Genomic DNA, 18,190 nt, shown 5'->3' on the forward strand with positions numbered 1-18,190 from the left:
CGCCCCGGAAGGCGCCGAGCGGCCGGTTCCCGCCGCGATGCTGCAGCTCCGGGACGCGGAGGAGGGCGGCCCGGCCGGCAGCCCCGGCAGCCCCGCGGCGGCGGCGCTGCTGGTGCCGGGGGAGGCCGAGCCGCCCGCCCCGCCCGCCGCCGCCTCCCCCGAGCCGCCCCGGCAGCAGCTGCGGCCGCTGAGCGTCCGCACCGCCAACCGCGCCGGCCGCCTCCGCGAGTACTTCGTGTTCCGGGTACGGCCGGGCCGGGGGCCGGGGGCCGGGAGGGGGGACCCCGCACACCCCGTAACCCGCTCCCTTTCCCCGCAGCCCGGCACCATCGAGCAGGCGGTGAACGAGATCCGCGCCGTGGTGCTGCCCGCCGAGGACGGGGGGGTGCAGAGCGTCTGGCTGCTCACCGAGTAAGTACCGGCGGGGGGGCGAGGATGCTGCTGCGGCACGGACGGACGCGTCCCGCACGGACAGACAGAGCGGGCAGGGCGGGGCCGCAGCTCCCGCGGGCGTTTCGAAACGGCGCGTTCCGCGGCGTGGGTTTTATTGGAGTCTTGTAAATACAGACGCTTGCAAAACCAGCATCGACACCCCGAAGTGGGCTGGGGCCGCATCGCTCCTCATCATCCAGCCCAATGAAGGGTTTAGGTGAAAGATGGCAAATTAACTCATTCTAGAGCGCAGTGCAATACAGAATCCACGCGGGCAGTAAACCTGACAGAGGAAAACACTGCCACACCACACAGTTAAAGAGAACTGTTTATCTCCCCTGAACATGCACAAATGCAGTTAATAATTCAGGAAGCATGGCAACACGCTAACAACATGGTATTAAACACTTACTGTTGTCAGAGACCTGTCTACCCCACTAAGTATCATTTATTCTCATATAACAGGAGGCAGCACTAGAGCTCAAGATCTTCAGACTTGTTTTGATTTTCTTAATATTATCCTGTGTTGGGATATTCAAACTCATATCAGACTTAGTGATTCAAAGGTCAAAATGGAAAACACAACATTACCGAGACTTCAGTTTGTTCTGCTCTGTGACTCTTGTATGGGTCAAGCGATTAAGTGTTTGTAGGCAGCGATCGCGACGGCTAAAGGTCACCGCTGTTCCCTACCAGAATCGATCACTGGAACAACGAGAAGGAGCGTCTGGTCCTCATCACGGACCGGTCCCTCCTCATCTGCAAGTACAACTTCCTGAGCCTGCAGTGCCAGCACGTCACCCGCATCGCGCTCGCCGCCGTCGACACCGTCTCGGTCGGCGAGTTCGAGTTCCCACCAAAATCTCTGAACAAGTAAGTTGACACCTTGTAGGAACGTACCTGTGTGTATTTCAGGGGCTGGTTTCTTCTGTTACTGTTCTACAGGAAAAACTTATTATTAAACTTACATTTGAGCTTCCAGTTTTAAGCAGGTCTTTCTCAGATGGTACATTTCTAATTAAACTTGCCTCGAATTCTGCTGTCTCCTGTATCAGGCGAGAAGGTTTTGGAATTCGAATTCAGTGGGACAAGCAAAGTCGCGCCTCCTTCATCAACAGATGGAACCCGTGGTCCACAAACATCCCGTACGTCACCTTCACCGAACACCCCATGGCGGATGCCGACGAGAAGATCGCGTCCCTCTGCCTGGTACGGGCGTCACCTCCTGTCCCGGGGGGCTGGTGCATCTCACAGGCTGGACACGGCTTGGGGTGTTTTGAAAAGACAGAGCAGTTAAATCAAATAGCAGCAGTTAAAGCAAAGGGGCGGAACTTAGAGCTGTGAGCCGCATTCCCCGTTCTCCAGATTCTGCCTGGCAGGGCGGCACAGCTGCCGGGTTTGGCCGAACACCCATAAGCGGCTCATACAGGAGGAAGCTGAAACTTGCAAAAAGTGCAGAGTCCTGTAAAAGCCCAAGGAAAATGGATCTTGGTACTATTCCTGCTCTTGCTCACCCGCCAGGCTGGGGGCTGAGCTGAACTCCAGGACTGCCAGCTAATTGAACAGTTTAATTGCCAACTGTAAACCTCCGCTTAGGTAGCGCCCAGATTTTCTTGCAGTAGGTGCTTTGCTCTGAAAGTTTCCTTAGAAATAGTTAACTGTCAGTTTAAGTTCAACACATCAGTGATGAGAGCAGAAGTACAGCCAGAAATAGAGAATATTAGTCTTTCTGCACCTAGCTCATCTTTAAGCTACACAGAAATAGTGTCCTGGCATGAAATTACTGTGTTGTTAAGGTTAAATGTCAGAATGTAAAGCTTACCATGGCATGCAAGATCCATAACAGCTACAGCTTTAGTGTTAATCCTCCACAACTCAACATCAGCAGCTGCTTTGCTTGATGATTTTGAAAACAATGGGAGAACATGAAGGTGCTTCTTTTCTTTTCTTTCAGCTGGAGAACTTTAAAACGCAGCTCGTCCAGGCGGTGAAGAAAGCCCACAAGGAGTGCGCGGCGGCGGGGAGGGCCGGCGGCGTGCTGCTGCTGGAGCGGCCGCTGCTCATCGAGACCTACGTGGGGCTCATGTCCTTCATCAACAACGAGGCCAAGCTCGGCTACTCCATGACAAGAGGCAAAATCGGGTTTTAAATTCATTGCGTCTCGTTTTTGCAGGGGAGGGGACGCTGTGCGGCAGAGGGTGCTGTGATCCAGGGGGAGGAGGCGGGAGCGCGGGGGGGTGCAGAACCACCGGTTCCGGGTGTTCGGGAAAGCACAGCGCCCGGTCAGCTGAGCACACCAGCTGCTGTCATTCCTGTAACTTGTATCTCTGTTACAGTTCTTAACAGGGCTAGTGAGCAGCGCTCTTTTCCATTTCTAACTACATGTTCTTCCCCATTAATTAAGTGCGATTGGTATCTGCTACAAACACGCCGCACAGGTATCCGCGATGCAGCGGGACGTCCATGCCGTGTTACCACTGGTGTCAAATCGCGTAGTGTGCTTGGGACTGATCCCTATTGATTAAAGAGGTGTTAGTGTTCACAATTAGTGTAATCTTAGCACTCTCATTAATGCCTGTTACGAATTTTGGAAGCTGTGTCAGTCGTTCTTTAGCGAAGGGCGGCAGACAGGCCGCGCTGTTACGGCTGCTCGGAGCAGCGCAGCGAACTAACGCTTTGTGAGCTCAACTATATGGCTGAATATGCATTTATCAGCTTTTTGTGAAATACCTCCCTCTAAGAACTAACTTCCTAGTTTCTTACATACGTTTTCTTGCTGCAGCCATAGAATGAAGATTCTTTTGAGAGAATAGTGCCAAAGTCCTGACAAACATTTGCCTTCAAAGCTATTATTTCTAAAACTGAAAAGGATTTCTATTTTGATTAGATTTTTATTCTTCACCATTTTTCTTAAATCTACTCTAGTTTGGGACAGCAGTGCAGGACTTTAATGGCATCAGGTAAAGCTTTAAACGCTGTACAATCCTGATTTATCCCTTCTTGCACTGAAGTCCTGTCATGAAATTCAGAAGCAGCAAAGAGAGACAACTGCCAGTGCTGCCGAGGTTACTCTAACAAGCTTTGCCATTGTGTCCGACCTTCTGTCTGTGCGTCTTAGAGCGTCTGTCCGCGCAGACGCAATGCCGAATGGCTGCTGTGCTGCGGTGGTGTTCTTCTGAACTGAACGTCCATCTGTGCTTATGGAACTTACATAAAGCTGAAGCCACGCTGGAATGCAACAAGTTGCATGTCCTTAATGCGTTCCTAAAACATCTTTTTGTTAATCTTGCAGTAAAGTTAAATTTCAACTCAAATGGGTCTTTGTTCTTTGTTTTATGGAGACAGAGGCTGTGAAATTCAGTAGCAAAAGAAAAAACATGCAATGATTCCTAACCAAAGGGCTCCCTTCCCTCGAGTCCAGCGGTGGCTGCTCAGGTAGCAGGGAAGGGCGCGACAGCGACTGCTCTTTCCTGCCAAACCATCCCCTCCCGATGGGCACGGAGCTCCCATCTCAGCTGCCTGTGATATATCACTCTAAAGTATCCGTTACGATCCTTCTGGTAAAGATTCAGTGTAATAAATCTACGGTAGACCAGGCGCAGTTACCGTCACCTGGTAACATCTTAGTCTGGAAAAGCAAAATTACTATTACAGATGACATGATTTGCTTTCTGAACAAAGAACTTGTTTTGCTTTAACAGTAATCGATTTGCTAGAAAGTGTCTTACTGATGTATCTACCTCTGCTACAATATTTAATTCTAATACACCAGAAAAATCAGTTGTCTTACAAGACCAGACACTTGTGTGCAGATAACTGGGTCCTTGTGCTGGGATAAACAGCTACATGATCACATCACTGATCATACAGAAACAGCCTTTAGAGCGGAGATGTGCCCGTTTATAGTTAGAGTCATACCAAGTTTGTAACTATCAAAATATTTATTGGAAATTATAAAATTTAAATAATAGCTATACATTATATACACACGGCTACAATTTTAGAAAATAAGGTTTCATAGTTGACAAAGTGCAGGAGAATGTTCAACTACATCAATACGGAAGTTTTCCTGAAATCCAGACTTCATTCTCTACGCTTTAGCTGCTACATCGTGTCATTCAAATGCAATCACAGTACTTCACACACTGGAGTTTGGGTGAGCTCCGGCAAATAAATAACTTATAAATATAAAAACTTCAGATTGGGCAACAGGGTCTGACCCCTTTCCTCACTCTTCCTCAAACCTGGGGTTGTTATTTTACCTCTTCTCTTTCTAAGTAGCACATGCAGAAGTTGTCCTTGCCCAGAAGCACCATGGAGTCTCCACTCGCGTGCCAGGAGAGGGACACGATCTGGAAGTCGCCTGCGGACACAGAGCAGTTTGTCAGCGAGCAGCTGTTGGTCTGGCCTCTCACTGCGAAAAGGGAGCTGGACTAAGTCACACACGTCGCAACAAATCCCCTCCCCGCCTTGGCAGCCTCGACAGGGCGTCCCATTCTGTTCCTGCTGCAGCAGAGCCTGTTCCCCACAGCCATGCGGACGAGCTGTGCTACTGACTCTGCCCAAACCTGCAGCTCCGTTGTACTCCAGAGACCAGCGGAGATTTTGCAGACTCATTTTAAAAGCAGACAGATGTCACAAGATTGTTCAGTGGTGCAGAGCTGCACACCCCGATGATGCTGCCGCTCGTGCGCAATGGAAAAAGTCAAATCTCTGCGATTTCCTTTCTGTTCAATGTGCAGAAAGGCATCGATGTGATCTAGCTAACGGCCTTCTTTCATTTACTGCCAACCGTCAAATCTCCCATCACGTGGGCTGACCCAAGAGTGGTTCAGGTGTGTTTTGTGTCTCACCTTCCAAGGGAACCTGCACGGCCACGCAGCCCGCCGGGGACCACAGGTAGACTTTGCTGTTCCCCGTGCACAGCGCCAGTCGCGGCTGCCGCGGGTCCCACTGGAAGGACTGGACGGCGCACAGCTGCTCTAGAACCACAAACAGCTTCAGCTTCTGAACGTCCCAGATCCAGACAGCGTTAGGAATGTTATCTGTCAGAAAAAGAGGAGGGGGATAATATGTGAGCTCACATGCATGTGAAGACATACAGAAAGCATACTATTTTCATTAAATACAGAGCCAAGACTGAGGAAATGCACCAATAAGCAGTTTTGGCAGCTCACAATACTTCACGTACACCAGAAGACATGGGCTGAGCTCCCCCTGTAGCGACATGTTTGCATAACAAAGAGCTGATTTTAAATGGGGCCACGAGTCTTCCCATAGTGCTAAATAACCGATCAGTTATTGCCTGTGTTTCTCTTCTGAAAACACAGCACACAATGAACAGGTTTGCCCTCTGTCACAGGCCAGGAGGAACTCACCGTTTTTGGTTGCCAGGAAACAGTTATCTGGACTGAATGCCAACATCCCAACTCCCATTTTGGGATTTGCCCTGTCGGCAACTGGTTTGATATACTGTAAAGAGACTGGCACCTGGGAAATGTCATCTGGAACATAAATAAAAGTACTTCACTAAGCAAAATATTTAAACTCCAACTGTTAAGCCCCCCTCATCTCTGAAGTGATAGGACCATATTTTACTCTTCTTTAAGAGGTTGCAATCAAAAACTTCAGTTGTTTTAAGATATTTCATCTTTGTATAAACAGCTTACTATTCTTGCCCTTCTCTAGGAAGGGAAAGGCTGGAAACCCAGGCGAGTCTGAGATTAAACTACTTAAAAGATCAAGTTTTGCACTAACATTTGACATGGCAAACTCTAGTGTCTGGTTTGAGTAAACTTTGGCTTACATTTACTTTGTGTGCTGAAGAGAGAACTAGCCAGCGCTCTTGTTGGAGGGAAGGAAAGTCTCTCTGTTTCAACAGATGGGGATTTCTCCACTTCTTTATACACAATCTGCAAAGAACCAAGTGAGCTCTACAGAGGGAGAATTTGAACATGGGCTATTACCAAACCATCCACATCCCACCAACCCGTTCTCAAGTGTACAGGGTGTTTCAAAAAGAGGGACCCAGTTTCAAAGGCAGTGATACAGTCTGTCCAGACAGCCCCGTGCAGGCAGCGCCGCTACGCTGCGTGTTCTTTTTACCCTGGCAGATGAGAACAGCTTGTGATTTTTGGAACAAGAGCAACAGCTCTCTGCCTGCTGCCAGCTACCCCGAATCTGCTGGGCCTTGCATGTACGTGTGTGCAAGGATCAAAATAAACGATGGCAGATGTTTACAGGAAACGCTCGTTAGGTGAGCTGGATGGGCTTATACATACAAGATGTAAATCTGATCACAATCCAGCTCCAACGCTATTTAAAATCATTAATTGTGTAAAGCTGAGACAAATCTCCCCTGTTAAGTTCCCCCGTTTGCCATCAGCTGCATACCCAAATCTGAAGTGCCATCACCACCTACAGCAAAAACACACTGGCATATGATGGAAGTCACCTGAGACCTGTCAGAGCTAAAGCTGAGAGGATCATACATGCGTATTCCATCAAACTTGAAAAGATTTCTCTAATTTTTCTTCCATCCCCAAATTTTCATGGCATTTCCCAAGCCCTTTTCACACATTATGAGGAAGAAAAGCAAGGTCTCCAGAACACAATGGAATTACTGGCATCTTTCAGGTACAAACAGCATCAAAGCACTATTTTGGATCCATACTTACAGTTCTGGTGTTCGCAATGGTTGCTGGATGCTCAAACTCTGTGATCTTCTTCCAAGTTACATGGTTCAAGATACGCACCTCATTCAAGAAAGCATTGCAAGACAAAACTGTTATGACAAAGCTCTACAAGTGGTTTAGATAAAAGACAGAAAATAAACCTCTTTCTTACCTTTTCATCATAGCTGCCGATTGCCAAGAACTGACTGCTGGGACTCCAGGCGATTGACTTGATGCCTAGCGACCACTCATACGCCCGATAGGTGGACAGCAGTCTGCCATCAAGGGAGTACAGCAATATTTTATACTGAAACGTAAGGACAGGCTTTCATTATTGCAACAGTGGCTAACACTAGTTATTTTAGTCACTGCTTTACACATGGTGGCTACAAACCAGCTTGAACTCTCCAGGAAAATAATCTGCCTTGTCCTCATACCTCCAGACACGTATCCCACGCCGCCAGAACGCAGCCGTTGGGAGCCCATTCGATCCCAAACAGATCTTGTGTTTCAGTGTCAAAATGCTGCACCCAAAAGAGAAAAAACAAACCTGTTTGAAATATTGTACTAACAAACTACTGCTACACAAGCGCACCTGCAGCCAAGGAAGGAGCCAGGTGATGGATGGAAAATGCGTTGGCAAATCTAAAAGCAGATCAGCAAAGCAAGCAGGGAAGGTAAGGACGTGTCTTACCCTCAGGAGCTGCCAGTCGCTGCACACAAAGATGCTGATGAAGTCCTTGCAGTCACGTCTTTCTGCTACTGCCATATAGCGGCCGTCCTTGGTGAAAGCGATCCCTGCCGACGAGACAACGGCCATCAAACGAGAGAAAACGGCACAGGATAGGTGACAATCCTTCAGTGACAAGCAGCTACTCCCGATTTGGAGAAGTAAAAAGAGAAGGAAAAATATCTTCACAGAAGGTCACGTTAATCAAGGCAATGCAGAGCGTTCCTAATTTGCTTGTGTTGGCAGTTCGTAAACTTGGAATGCACCATTTCGAAGGATGCGGCTTCCCAGCTACCGCAGAACTTCAGCGTGCTTCCTGCCATAGGAAAACCATCATTCCCATCAGATTTGTGACACTTACCCTGCTGACAGGCTTTGGGATACTTGATGTAAGACACAGATTTTGTACACAAGGACCACACAGTTATCCGCAGCTGTCACAAGGAGACAAGGAAGAATTTGTTTAGTTTTGCATGTAAAAAAAAGTAATAAGTAAATAGAAAACCATAAACCTAATTCAGCAACACAAACCAGCTCAATATACCTTCTGTGCTTAACTAAACCCTGCAGTCATTCTGCGTAGCTCAATCAAGAAGCCCTAAGAAGTAACTGCGAGGAATTGTCTCCCACTCCTTTCAGTTAGCAGGGCTACTGATTCCAAACCAGCATTACAGGCACACTGGATACTCCAGACACGCAGAACACCAACGAGGACAAAAGCTCCATTAAATCCAAGTTACTGACATGAGCAGGAACCCAGCTACGTGGCTGGCAATGTATCATACGAGACATTTGTCAGCTGGAAAAACACCGTTTCATCACAGAATCTGGATGAGAAATGAGAAGTTACAGCAGCTTAAAGACCTTGTATCTCTTGGGCCAGGGCTACTAAGTCTGAAAATGTAGCTGTATTTTCAGCTTTTAGACACAATCAGCTTAGACAGCTTATTTGCACTATGCTCTTCCCTCCTCAGCCCCACACGAGAATGCGACACTAAGTAATTACTGAAAGAATAAGAAAAGCACCAAAATCCGGTAACAAAGCAAGGCACGGAAGGTCCCGTTTGGGTATTTCTGGAGGCTGGTGCACCCACAAAGCCCCGGAGCGCAGAGGGGCCGCAGCTGCCGGGCAGCTCTGCACAGCCCCTCAAGGTCACGCCGGCACCCTGGGAGCTCCGCGTTGCCATCTGCACATTATTCAATTAAAAACAAATACTTCCTCTCCCTTAGCAACAGCAGCCACACCAGACATATGTGCATTAACCAGTATGTCATGTGAACCTTTGCATTTATAGCTGGAGCGAGGAATGTTTCCAGTGTCATATTTTTCTTGCATTTTCCTACATTTTATTGCACCAAGGTAAGAGATTCTGGAAGAGACGCAGGTAAAACTCTTTTTGCCATAAAGCACCATGGTCATAGAGCTGCCCTTCCCACAAGTACTGAACAACAAAATTAGTCCTCATTTATCATATAAGTAGAACTTGAGCACTGTCTACCCTCTCGGCATTCTCCTAATTGCACAGGTGTGCAATTACAACTAGACATCTATAGTACCATCTTTATGTTTAGTAGGTCCCAGAGGAATCCACTAGATGAACATTAATCATGTTTTATCACAGCAACTGCTCACTTCCGGACATACAGAAATACAGCATAGTTAGACTGCTCTTCATGCAAGATTTACTTTAAAAATACCGACACAATGCCTACTCGCATTCTTCTATAGCAACTGCAACAGTGATATGCTTCTTGCTCCTATTAATTGCAGCGTTAAATGCACTGGCTGCTGGTCCTGCCTGGACCAAACCACGCAGCACACACCACGCACATTCTCCAGCCACTTAATACAAGCTTAGCAGCTGCAGGCTTCGAATGCTGAGGTCTGGATCATGGCTTTTCCGGACAGAGGCATCCAAGTTGAGGTTTGTGCTGCCGCTTGGCGCCACAATCAGCCCCCCTGGCCCGCTGTGTCCCCGGCTCTCCTGCCCGAGACTGCGCAAGGCCACCTGAACTGCCCCTCTGCACCCCTCGCTGCCTCCTCCCTGGGACAGCGCTCTGCTGGTCACACACAACCGCGTCGAGCTTTGTACCTCCCCAAAGCAGCCCCTAATCCTGGTTTCCTTGCTCATTCTCGTCATACTGCGCTTCGCTGCTGAGCTGACACCAGAAGTTTCAGCAGCATTAAACACTGGTATTGTTGGAGTAGCGCCCGTATACATGTCCCCAACACGCCACTGCCAGCAGGTACGGCATAAATTGTAATAAAGCTCAGAGGGTCTAAAAAGAAAGCCAAATACTTCAAAAATTACAATAAATTGCATTGCTTTTCTTTGCTTTTCTCAGAGACGTTGTGGGGAAGAGACAATTAATTTTACAGCAGGGAACAGATTGTGGTTCGTTAAGTCTGCAGCGAGCACTTCACCGGTCATTCTGGTACTTTCTCTTTAGCGTAAACGACTCGATTAAGCAGAGTTGTCAAAATAAAATCCTAATGATAATGGTGTCTGAGAAGTTTTCAGCTGTTGTTTTGCAGTGGAAAACCAAACCAAAAGCAGAAGCATTTTTAAAATAGCCTAAAAACAGCTGAGAAATAAAAAGTATTTAGATGGTAACGTGATAAACAGTCTCCAGTGCTGGGTTCAGGACTACGTCCCGATGTTGACGGCTACAGGCAGGTGTAAGACTGGTGATTTTCAATAGATAAAAACACACTTTTAAACAACCTGGCATCTCAAATGACCGTCAACTTTTGTCCCAGACTTGACTGGGTCACAAGGCCCCTTACATAGCAGTGTCTGTCAGCACCGGATTTCAGCAGATTATTCAGAGCACATTCCTCGACAGAAAGCATTTTTCAACCAACGGAGCCATTTACAGTTACCAAGGATTAGCTCCAACATACACAAACACACACACTTTTCCCCGCTGCTGTAGCCTGAAGGAAGCTCCATAATGCTTCAGAACCTAACGTGGAACTAGAGACGTACAACACCTGTGGCTCTTAAAAGAAACACCCGAAAACATCACTGCTGATCTTCAAACTATTTATCACAAAACCTGAGTCCTGAGGAAGCAGACGATCCCTCTGCTTTCTCCATGGCTTCTATGTGCAGCTCTTGTTGAAGCTCCGGGTGAATTTGGCTGGAATGAGGGCACTGTAAGAGGGGCGGTACCTGCCGCACCACCTTCCAGGGGACAAACGGACCATGTGGAACGTCAGCGTCCCACCGCGGGCACGCAGACCTGCCTCGGGGGGGCTGGCAGCGGGACGGGAAGCACCACTACAAAATAAGGGACAAGCGAAAGCTACAGGACAAGCAGCTGCTTTCCAGTGCACTGCATGAATCAACATGATTTACACGGAGTTTCAGCTTTTTCAGATCCAGACAGACTTTGCGTAGCAGGCTTTCAGAAAGTGGTTTTCCAACCAATTTAGATTTGCTCTTAATTAGTTAAATGAGGAAAACAGTATTTCCGTCTTTTCCCCCCAAAGAACCTGCTTTTCCTAACAGAACTGTACTCTAGCTTGATATGAACGAGGTGATGAAAAATCAAGTTGCAGCCATTCTGACCACTTCTCACGTGGAGCTGTAAGACATAAGCAGACACCTAAAGAAGAATAAGCCTTCTGAGTTTGGAAGTACCTTTGAACACCTCCAGCTGCCTAGCAGAACCAGTCTCACTTTGCAGTTGCCAGTCTGGAGAGCAGCACCGACGGTCCCCAACAGACAGAAACTCTCCAGTCCAGCACTGCGAGAGTTTACAAACAGGCCCAGTGTTTCCTGCATCTCAGCAGGACTTCCCTGCTCCGCAGACAGCACGACCCCTGCACGCTAACACTGCAGCTAACATACAGCACAAAGATGCTTTCGGAATTCTGGAGCAAGTAACAGGGTACTATGCGCGCTTCTGTAATTAAGCACAGTAAATTCCTCTGCATCTGCCAGTTAGACTGCAAGTTAGCTGATTGATAATTTTTCTGAAGCACTGGTAAGAATGGATTGCTACAAATAAATTAGCACAACCATGTCCTTTAAGAAAAAAGTCTAGGAATAAGAAAGTTATTTGTGAGCTTAGCATGGAGCCCACATGTTGACCTGAAGAATTACAAGTATGAGTAATTAGCTGGCGCTGTTTGAAAGCGTCAGGCTACCAAAGCCGAGCTGCACTGGTTGACAGGGAACCCCTAAGCCCTCCAAGCAATCGCTGAATTTGATAACGTGCATAACACAGCAATATTAAGTATCCTGCCAGTTTCTGTCTCGAGCGCTACTCGCGTCTGTCCCACCAGCCTGCGGATTTAGCAGAGAGCACAAACACAACTCAGACACCGGCACAACCAGGCAGCTGTCTGACAAAAGCTAATTTAGCAACCTGTTTACAGCTGGAAAGAAAACTTATCCCAACACAGATGCCAACTTGGCAAAGGCTTAATGAAATCCTCTAAGGTCAACCCGAGTTCTGTTGGGAGGCAATAAATACTTGCTCGTCCACCCCCACACGCACATGCCATGAGATACTCACTGGCAGCACGTGTAGCAGGCTCCCGGTGGGCTGGATCACCGCGCTCCGCCGGACCAGCACGCGCGGCTTTTCTGACTTCAGGCTGAAATCCTGGGCTTTCTGAAAATTTTAACCACCACCGCGCTGATTCATTCCTGGGAAAACTAAGGCCTAAACTCATTACTCCTCGTGACCCACTATCTAAAGGGGTAGGGGAATGGTAAAAGATTGCTTTATAGCCAGAAAATCTCTACCCCAGTCAGCACTGAAATCCTTGCCAGCACTAAACGTTGTTGCCAGAGAATTCCACCACGTGTGCATCAGGAACTGCACCGTAGTGTGTGCAAGTTTCTCCCCAGGTTCCCTTGAGAGCACCAGCATTTGCACCAACCCAGTCCACACACACAGCTGGTAAAGCCCCCAGCCTGTATTCCATTGACACTGGAATTTGCACAAAAAAGGGAAAAATTTTGCAGCGTGAGATCTGAATTCAGTGCTAGCCAGGGTGATGATACAATAACCTGTCATCTAAAATCCATCTAGTTTTGAGAAGAGGAAACACAGCAAAGAGAAAAATGTCTTGCATGTAGTTGGCTATTTCTGACCGTTCATCATTGTACTGAATAACATGAATTGTCAGCTCCATTGAAGGTGCAGAGTCTTCCATGTCCCTTCCAACAAGTCCACTGTCCAGCAGCCACAAACCGATTTGGATTCTGCTTTAGTGTGGATTCCAGAAAATGTTTTTTAATCAATAAGCACTTACAGGTGTTTTAGTTTTAAGTTTGCAAGTTGTTCTATCAACAGCAGTCTGAGTACCATGTGTAACATCAAACAATTATGAAAGTATTTCCAGGATCTGGATCTAAATCTCATCTCACCTGAGACCATACTTTATAATTCCATAGCCACTCTTAAATGTTTATGGCTTGGGTTTTTTTTTGCTAGAAATCCTGAGTCTACCCCGAGCTACAAAGAGTACATTCAATTTCTAAAATTGCTTCAATGAATGCCAGTTATCCCTACACTTTTCTCAAACACAGAATTTTACCTTCAAAGCTAAGTGTCCATTTTCTACCTTATGATGAGAAGCAAGAGGATGAAAAGTTAAGAGAACAACTAACATCTGAACTGGAATTAACCTAGATATGAATATAGGAGACCTATACCAGCGTTCTTTACCACCACTACAGCTTTAAGAGCTGTAGGTTATTTTAAGAGGCAAAGGGCAGACAGTAACATCTGATACGGTCGAGAGTAACCGTGACTTCACACTTACATGGAACTCGGTTGTATTGAGAATGTGACGACCATCCGGACTCCAGCATGAAGCCACCAACCCCGCCGAGCCCTCGTCTATCTTGCAGTGCCAGTCCGGCTGCTCCAGCGACCAGACCTGGGGCAGGGAGGAAAGCGAACAGGCAGCTCAGCAAAACCTCTGCTGGCGACAACACCCCCAGCTCCGGCACCGCAGCCCAGAGAGGTCGGGAAGCTCCGGAAGCCCCTGGCCATGAAGGACTGGCGCTGGCTCCCGCTGCAGAAGTAAGCCCCACACCTGTGTGCTAATACAAATTGTAAAGTAAGGTGGGTTTTTTCTGTGCAAATATTGTGAACATCCAACACTTGAAAAAAAAAAAAAGTTTAGTTCATTTAACAAGTTTGCATGTATTTATTTCCTACTGAACTAGGAAACTGGTAAGATAAACTCCAGTTTTGATTTTTTGGTGATATGATTCTAAATTTGTTTGGGGTTTTGCTTGTTTGTGTTTTTTGGGTTTTGTTTGTTTGTTTTTCCCAAGTAAGATGTTTGTCATTGTTTTAAAAATATCAACATCAGCAGCTATGTTAGCAAAAGCACTGAACTAGTGCTTGCTATTAAGCAGCTCACGCCACACACGAATCCCCAGTAGGAAATTATTCTCCACCCTGCTTTTGTCCTCACCTGGACAATCCCGCGCTTGTACATGGCACACAATATGAAGAGGGAGTCCGAGGACCACTCGATGTACTGGATCTGGTCCAGGCAGGTGTACAGCTGGAGCACCTGGAGGGTGCTGGCGTCCCGCACCACCAGCCGGAACTGCACGCACGAAGCCTGGGCAGGAGCAGAACCAAAGCCCTCTGTGAACTCTGGGCTTGTGCTGGGCAGGAGTTGGACTTGATGGTCCTTGTGGGTCCCTCCCAGCTCAGGATGTTCTGTGATTCTATGAAAGCTGAGCTGGCGCTGACACCGGGCTCAGCCCAGGGCTGCGGCTGCGCCACGACCAACCGCTGTCCTGCCACCTCAGCCGCAATTAGCGGCTTTAATTTCAGAAAGGATTAACGTGCACTCTGCTCTACAGTACAAACAGTTAAACCAGGAGGGTTTAACTAACCACTGCTGGTTTAACTAACTCTGCTTTTAAAAAATATTCTTTGCCTCATAACTATTATTTAATTAACCTTAGTCAGGTCTCCGCTACATTGCTGACTACGAGCCTTTTAGCAAGCAGGTCGTCCGGTGCACCCGTCAAGTGTTTGCAGGAACCACAGGGCTACCGCTGCTCCCTCGGCCTCCCGCTCCGGGGCTGCCCGGTTCGGGGGGGGCCCTGTCCGGTTCGGGGGGGCCCTGTCCGGGGCGCTGTTTGGAGGCTCCCGGCGCTGCACACACGCACCGGGCCGGCCCCGCCGGTCCCCGCGGCGGGAGCGGCTGTTGCCGGGCGCTCGCCCGGGGCCCAACGGTCCCCTCAGGCCGCGGCGGGCGGGAGCGGCCCCGCTTCCCTCCGGCACCCCCCGCGGGCGGCGGTCTCCACTCACCAGGCACTTGCCATCGGGGGAGAACCTGCCGAGCAGGCCGGAGAGCTTGAACAGCTCCGAGAAGTCCATGGCGGAGCGAGCGGGGCAGCGGCCGCCCCGCGATTCAAACCCGCCCGCCCCGCCGCCGCCCCGGCCTCGCCCCGCGCCGGAAGCGGGAGGAAGGGGCGGGGCCTCGCTGGGGCACTAGCCAATCGGAGCGGGCGGGCGCCGCCCCGCGGCACGCCGGGAGCTGTAGTCCTGGGCGGGGCCGTGCGGCGGCGGGAAGCGGCGGGAACCTGCCAAGCAGAGTCATTGTCATTGTCATTGTCATTGTCGTGCAAATGAGCCGTTTAACGCGACCCCGTGACCCCGGCAGCCGCGCGCAGCCGAGGTGGCCGCGGCGCTGCCCCTGGCGCGCGCGTTTCCGCGGGCAGCGTCCCGCGCGCGGGTGCTCCGGCTAATTACTGCTGGTTAATTACTGACAGCAACGGGAGAGCAGGCGGGATGTCCTGGGAGGTTCCCCAGCCGGGGCAGAGGGACCGCAAGTTGCAATAGAAATAAGCCAGTAAACAGGGTGCTGATTGGATTAGACCAAATAAATAAATAAACAAGTAAAGTTTTGGGGGTGGAAGAGCCAAGGATGGGAGGATCGCCAGCTCGGGGGGAGTCCTGGAGAACCCCTCCCAGGGCACATATTCCCTTGGGAAACAGCCCCAGGGCAGCTGCTGGGGGACCGAGGACCATGACGGTGACATCTGTGTCCTAAAGACGGTCTGAGCCCTCGGGCAACGAGCACAAAGGCTGAGGGGGGGCGGGTCCGTGTCCCCTCCCTGCTGATCACAGCAAACGTTTGAGTCCCGTTTTGATTACAGATCGGGCGTTTGGGCTCCCAGAACTGGTTCCAGCCCCCAAAACTGGTTGCAGCCTCCCCGATGTGTTCCGGGGCTGGGACGCGTGTCCGCGCTCTGCTCCCGCCCGCAGCGGAGGGACAGGATGCGGTGTGACAGCCGCTCGCGGTCACCGCCGGCCCGGGAAGCGGAGGGCGGTGTCTGTGTGTCTGTCCCGCTCTGAGTGGAGACGGGGACGATGAGTTAACAGTAACAAACACCCCGAGGCACCGAAAGCAGGTGAAAGGGCAAGTGACAGTGAAACGACAGCTCCTGAAACCACGTGTCAGTGAGAAGGTGCATCAGTGAGCCCACAAGGTGCGTTAGAGTCCCATGGCTGATGGTTTTTAATCAGAACTGTTCTGCCTTCACCCCCTGCCCCTCCACACGAGCCTTGGCAAGCTGTTCTCCCAGCCTGGGCTGTCCTGGTCCTCTGCCACCCAAGAAGGATGCGCTGGTTATTTTGACCAACACAAGCACAAAACCAACTCAGCCATCAGTCTGGCCAGGGGAAGAGCCTCCTTCAGAGCAGAGGTCCACACTGTCTCCTTCCCTCTCCATCACGATTAAAGGCCAGCACAGCACTGCTGGGCGCTGCCGCTGCCGGAGCCCCAAGAGCCAGCTTGCCCCCCAGTCACTTTGGCACTGGCGACCGGCTTAATTCCCCGGCACGCTTGGCTGAGCATTCTCCACCCCCTTGCAACTGCCTCCTACTCCAGGAAGGAGCGCACAAGCCTTTGCCTCACTTTCCACATAGCTTTCAACAGCTCCAATGTCATTGCCTAGGCGACCAGGACGCTACTTGATTGTAGGGCAGTAAATAACATAGATCCTCAATCCCAGGCCGCTCCTGCCCGCGGGAGACCTCGGGGGAACTCGGAACGCTTGGGGAGCCACAGCAGGTAGGAGGAAAAAAAAACTACGAAAGGAAACCCCTTGCTATTTGTGTGCGTGAGTTACTCAGCCCGACCCTCTCTTGAGGGCTCGATAACGCAGCTGGAAGATGATTTGCAGCCGCTTTGCTTTGTAGGCTGGTTACACCATTTTAAAGCATCTTGGAAAGTTTTCTCCAAAGTGCCTTAGATCTGGAGCTAAAGCGCTCGTGGAGGACAAAACAGCCAAACTTTGAATGGGAGAAGCCGAGGTGGGGCTGGGTACCGCGGGATGCTGAGGCTGAGGGAGGAGGTGGCTGCTTTAGCCTCCTGCCCCATCACGAGCTGCCCATCAACGATTCTGTCTGTTGGAGAGGATTTCTGTCTAACCTGCCTGCTCCTTGGAAAGAAAATTGTTAATGAGCTGCTGGAGCCTTCACAGGCTCCGTCTCTACTTCTGGCTTTTTTTTTCCCGTGTGCAGTTTCCCTGCAATGCCCTGACCAGCAACAGAGGGAAGCAGCAGCCCAGCGATCGGCCAGCTGGGGAAGCACAGGGAGAGCAGCTCCCGGGAGGGAAAATGGGCAAATCCCGCGGCAGCCGTGGTGCCCAGCACTGAGCCCTGCGCTGCAGGTGTCTGGCTTTCCGCCTCCAGAAGCCTGTGATAAATCTGGTGTGTGGATTTGGCTGGAGAACTCCTTCTGGAGGGAGTCCGGGTGATGCCTCGGGTCTTTCCTCTGGTGTTGGGAAGCGAGTGACATCAGGGAGCTGACATACTCATGGCAGAGGTGAAATAGCCCCAAAATGGACCCAGGGAGCTGGAAGTGACAGAGATGCTGAACATGGGCTGGGGCTGATCTCGAGCTCTGCTGCTGCTGCTGTGGTTAGTCCCAGCTTAGTCGCCTCCCAGAGTCTATAGGGAAGGTAGTTGCATCCGAGCCATCTAGTAATGCATCTCTAGCAATGCAGAATTAGTCTCTAGGGCTCTTCCTAGTTCACCTTTTGCAAAGTCTGTTGTGATTCTTTATCACCGTAGATGCCCGGCTGTCATTCTTGCTTCAGAGATGCTTTCCTGGGGTGTGCAATGATTGCTGCAGCAGGGATGCACATTAACACCAACAGCCCGACCTTCTCTTTGTACCATGGACTTTAGAGCTCAAATGTGAGAAGATACTTGGCCTGGCTTTGCACGCGCTGATTGTGCTTTGAAAGAGAAAGCGAACTTCCGAAACGCCCTTAAAATATACAGATTTTTTTTCTTTTGAAAACGAGTGCAGCCACGTGGTTAGAGCTGGTGTCACCCAGCATGACCACAG

At 49.8% G+C, this 18,190-nt stretch overlaps 2 protein-coding genes across 2 annotated transcripts; one reads left to right on the forward strand and one right to left on the reverse strand.

Annotated features, from left to right (window-relative positions):
* TPRG1L (tumor protein p63 regulated 1 like) lies at positions 1–3,746 on the forward strand. The gene is made up of 5 exons (XM_082070038.1): positions 1–244; positions 320–411; positions 1,129–1,305; positions 1,488–1,641; positions 2,387–3,746. Exons 1-5 carry the CDS (start codon positions 38–40, stop codon positions 2,579–2,581), a joined length of 825 nt encoding a protein of 274 aa, XP_081926164.1. The 5' UTR covers positions 1–37; the 3' UTR covers positions 2,582–3,746.
* A 624-nt stretch (positions 3,747–4,370) lies between these two features.
* WRAP73 (WD repeat containing, antisense to TP73) lies at positions 4,371–15,280 on the reverse strand. Its single transcript, XM_082070037.1, has 12 exons — positions 15,139–15,280; positions 14,285–14,437; positions 13,622–13,738; positions 8,198–8,270; positions 7,801–7,904; positions 7,544–7,630; positions 7,279–7,413; positions 7,110–7,187; positions 6,239–6,344; positions 5,811–5,936; positions 5,286–5,477; positions 4,371–4,795 (listed from the first exon to the last, which is right to left on the reverse strand). Exons 1-12 carry the CDS (start codon positions 15,205–15,207, stop codon positions 4,686–4,688), a joined length of 1,350 nt encoding a protein of 449 aa, XP_081926163.1. The 5' UTR covers positions 15,208–15,280; the 3' UTR covers positions 4,371–4,685.
* Positions 15,281–18,190: the final 2,910 nt, after the last annotated feature.

This window comes from Streptopelia decaocto, assembly GCF_964273445.1.
Source record: "Streptopelia decaocto genome assembly, chromosome: 20".
Classification (NCBI taxonomy): Eukaryota; Metazoa; Chordata; class Aves; order Columbiformes; family Columbidae; genus Streptopelia; species Streptopelia decaocto.

What these genes read in the sequence shown, in the direction of transcription:
- TPRG1L (XM_082070038.1), top strand. Translation starts at nt 38, where the DNA reads ATGCTGCAGCTCCGGGACGCGGAGGAGGGCGGCCCGGCCGGCAGCCCC. An exon ending in AGCGTCTGGCTGCTCACCGA is followed by an intron (nt 412 to 1,128) that starts GTAAGTACCGGC and finishes GTTCCCTACCAG; the next exon opens with AATCGATCACTGGAACAACG. An exon ending in CCACCAAAATCTCTGAACAA is followed by an intron (nt 1,306 to 1,487) that starts GTAAGTTGACAC and finishes CTCCTGTATCAG; the next exon opens with GCGAGAAGGTTTTGGAATTC.
- WRAP73 (XM_082070037.1), bottom strand. Translation starts at nt 15,207, where the DNA reads ATGGACTTCTCGGAGCTGTTCAAGCTCTCCGGCCTGCTCGGCAGGTTC. An exon ending in CGTGGGATACGTGTCTGGAG is followed by an intron (nt 7,414 to 7,543) that starts GTATGAGGACAA and finishes CTTACGTTTCAG; the next exon opens with TATAAAATATTGCTGTACTC. An exon ending in TCGGCAGCTATGATGAAAAG is followed by an intron (nt 7,188 to 7,278) that starts GTAAGAAAGAGG and finishes TTCTTGAATGAG; the next exon opens with GTGCGTATCTTGAACCATGT.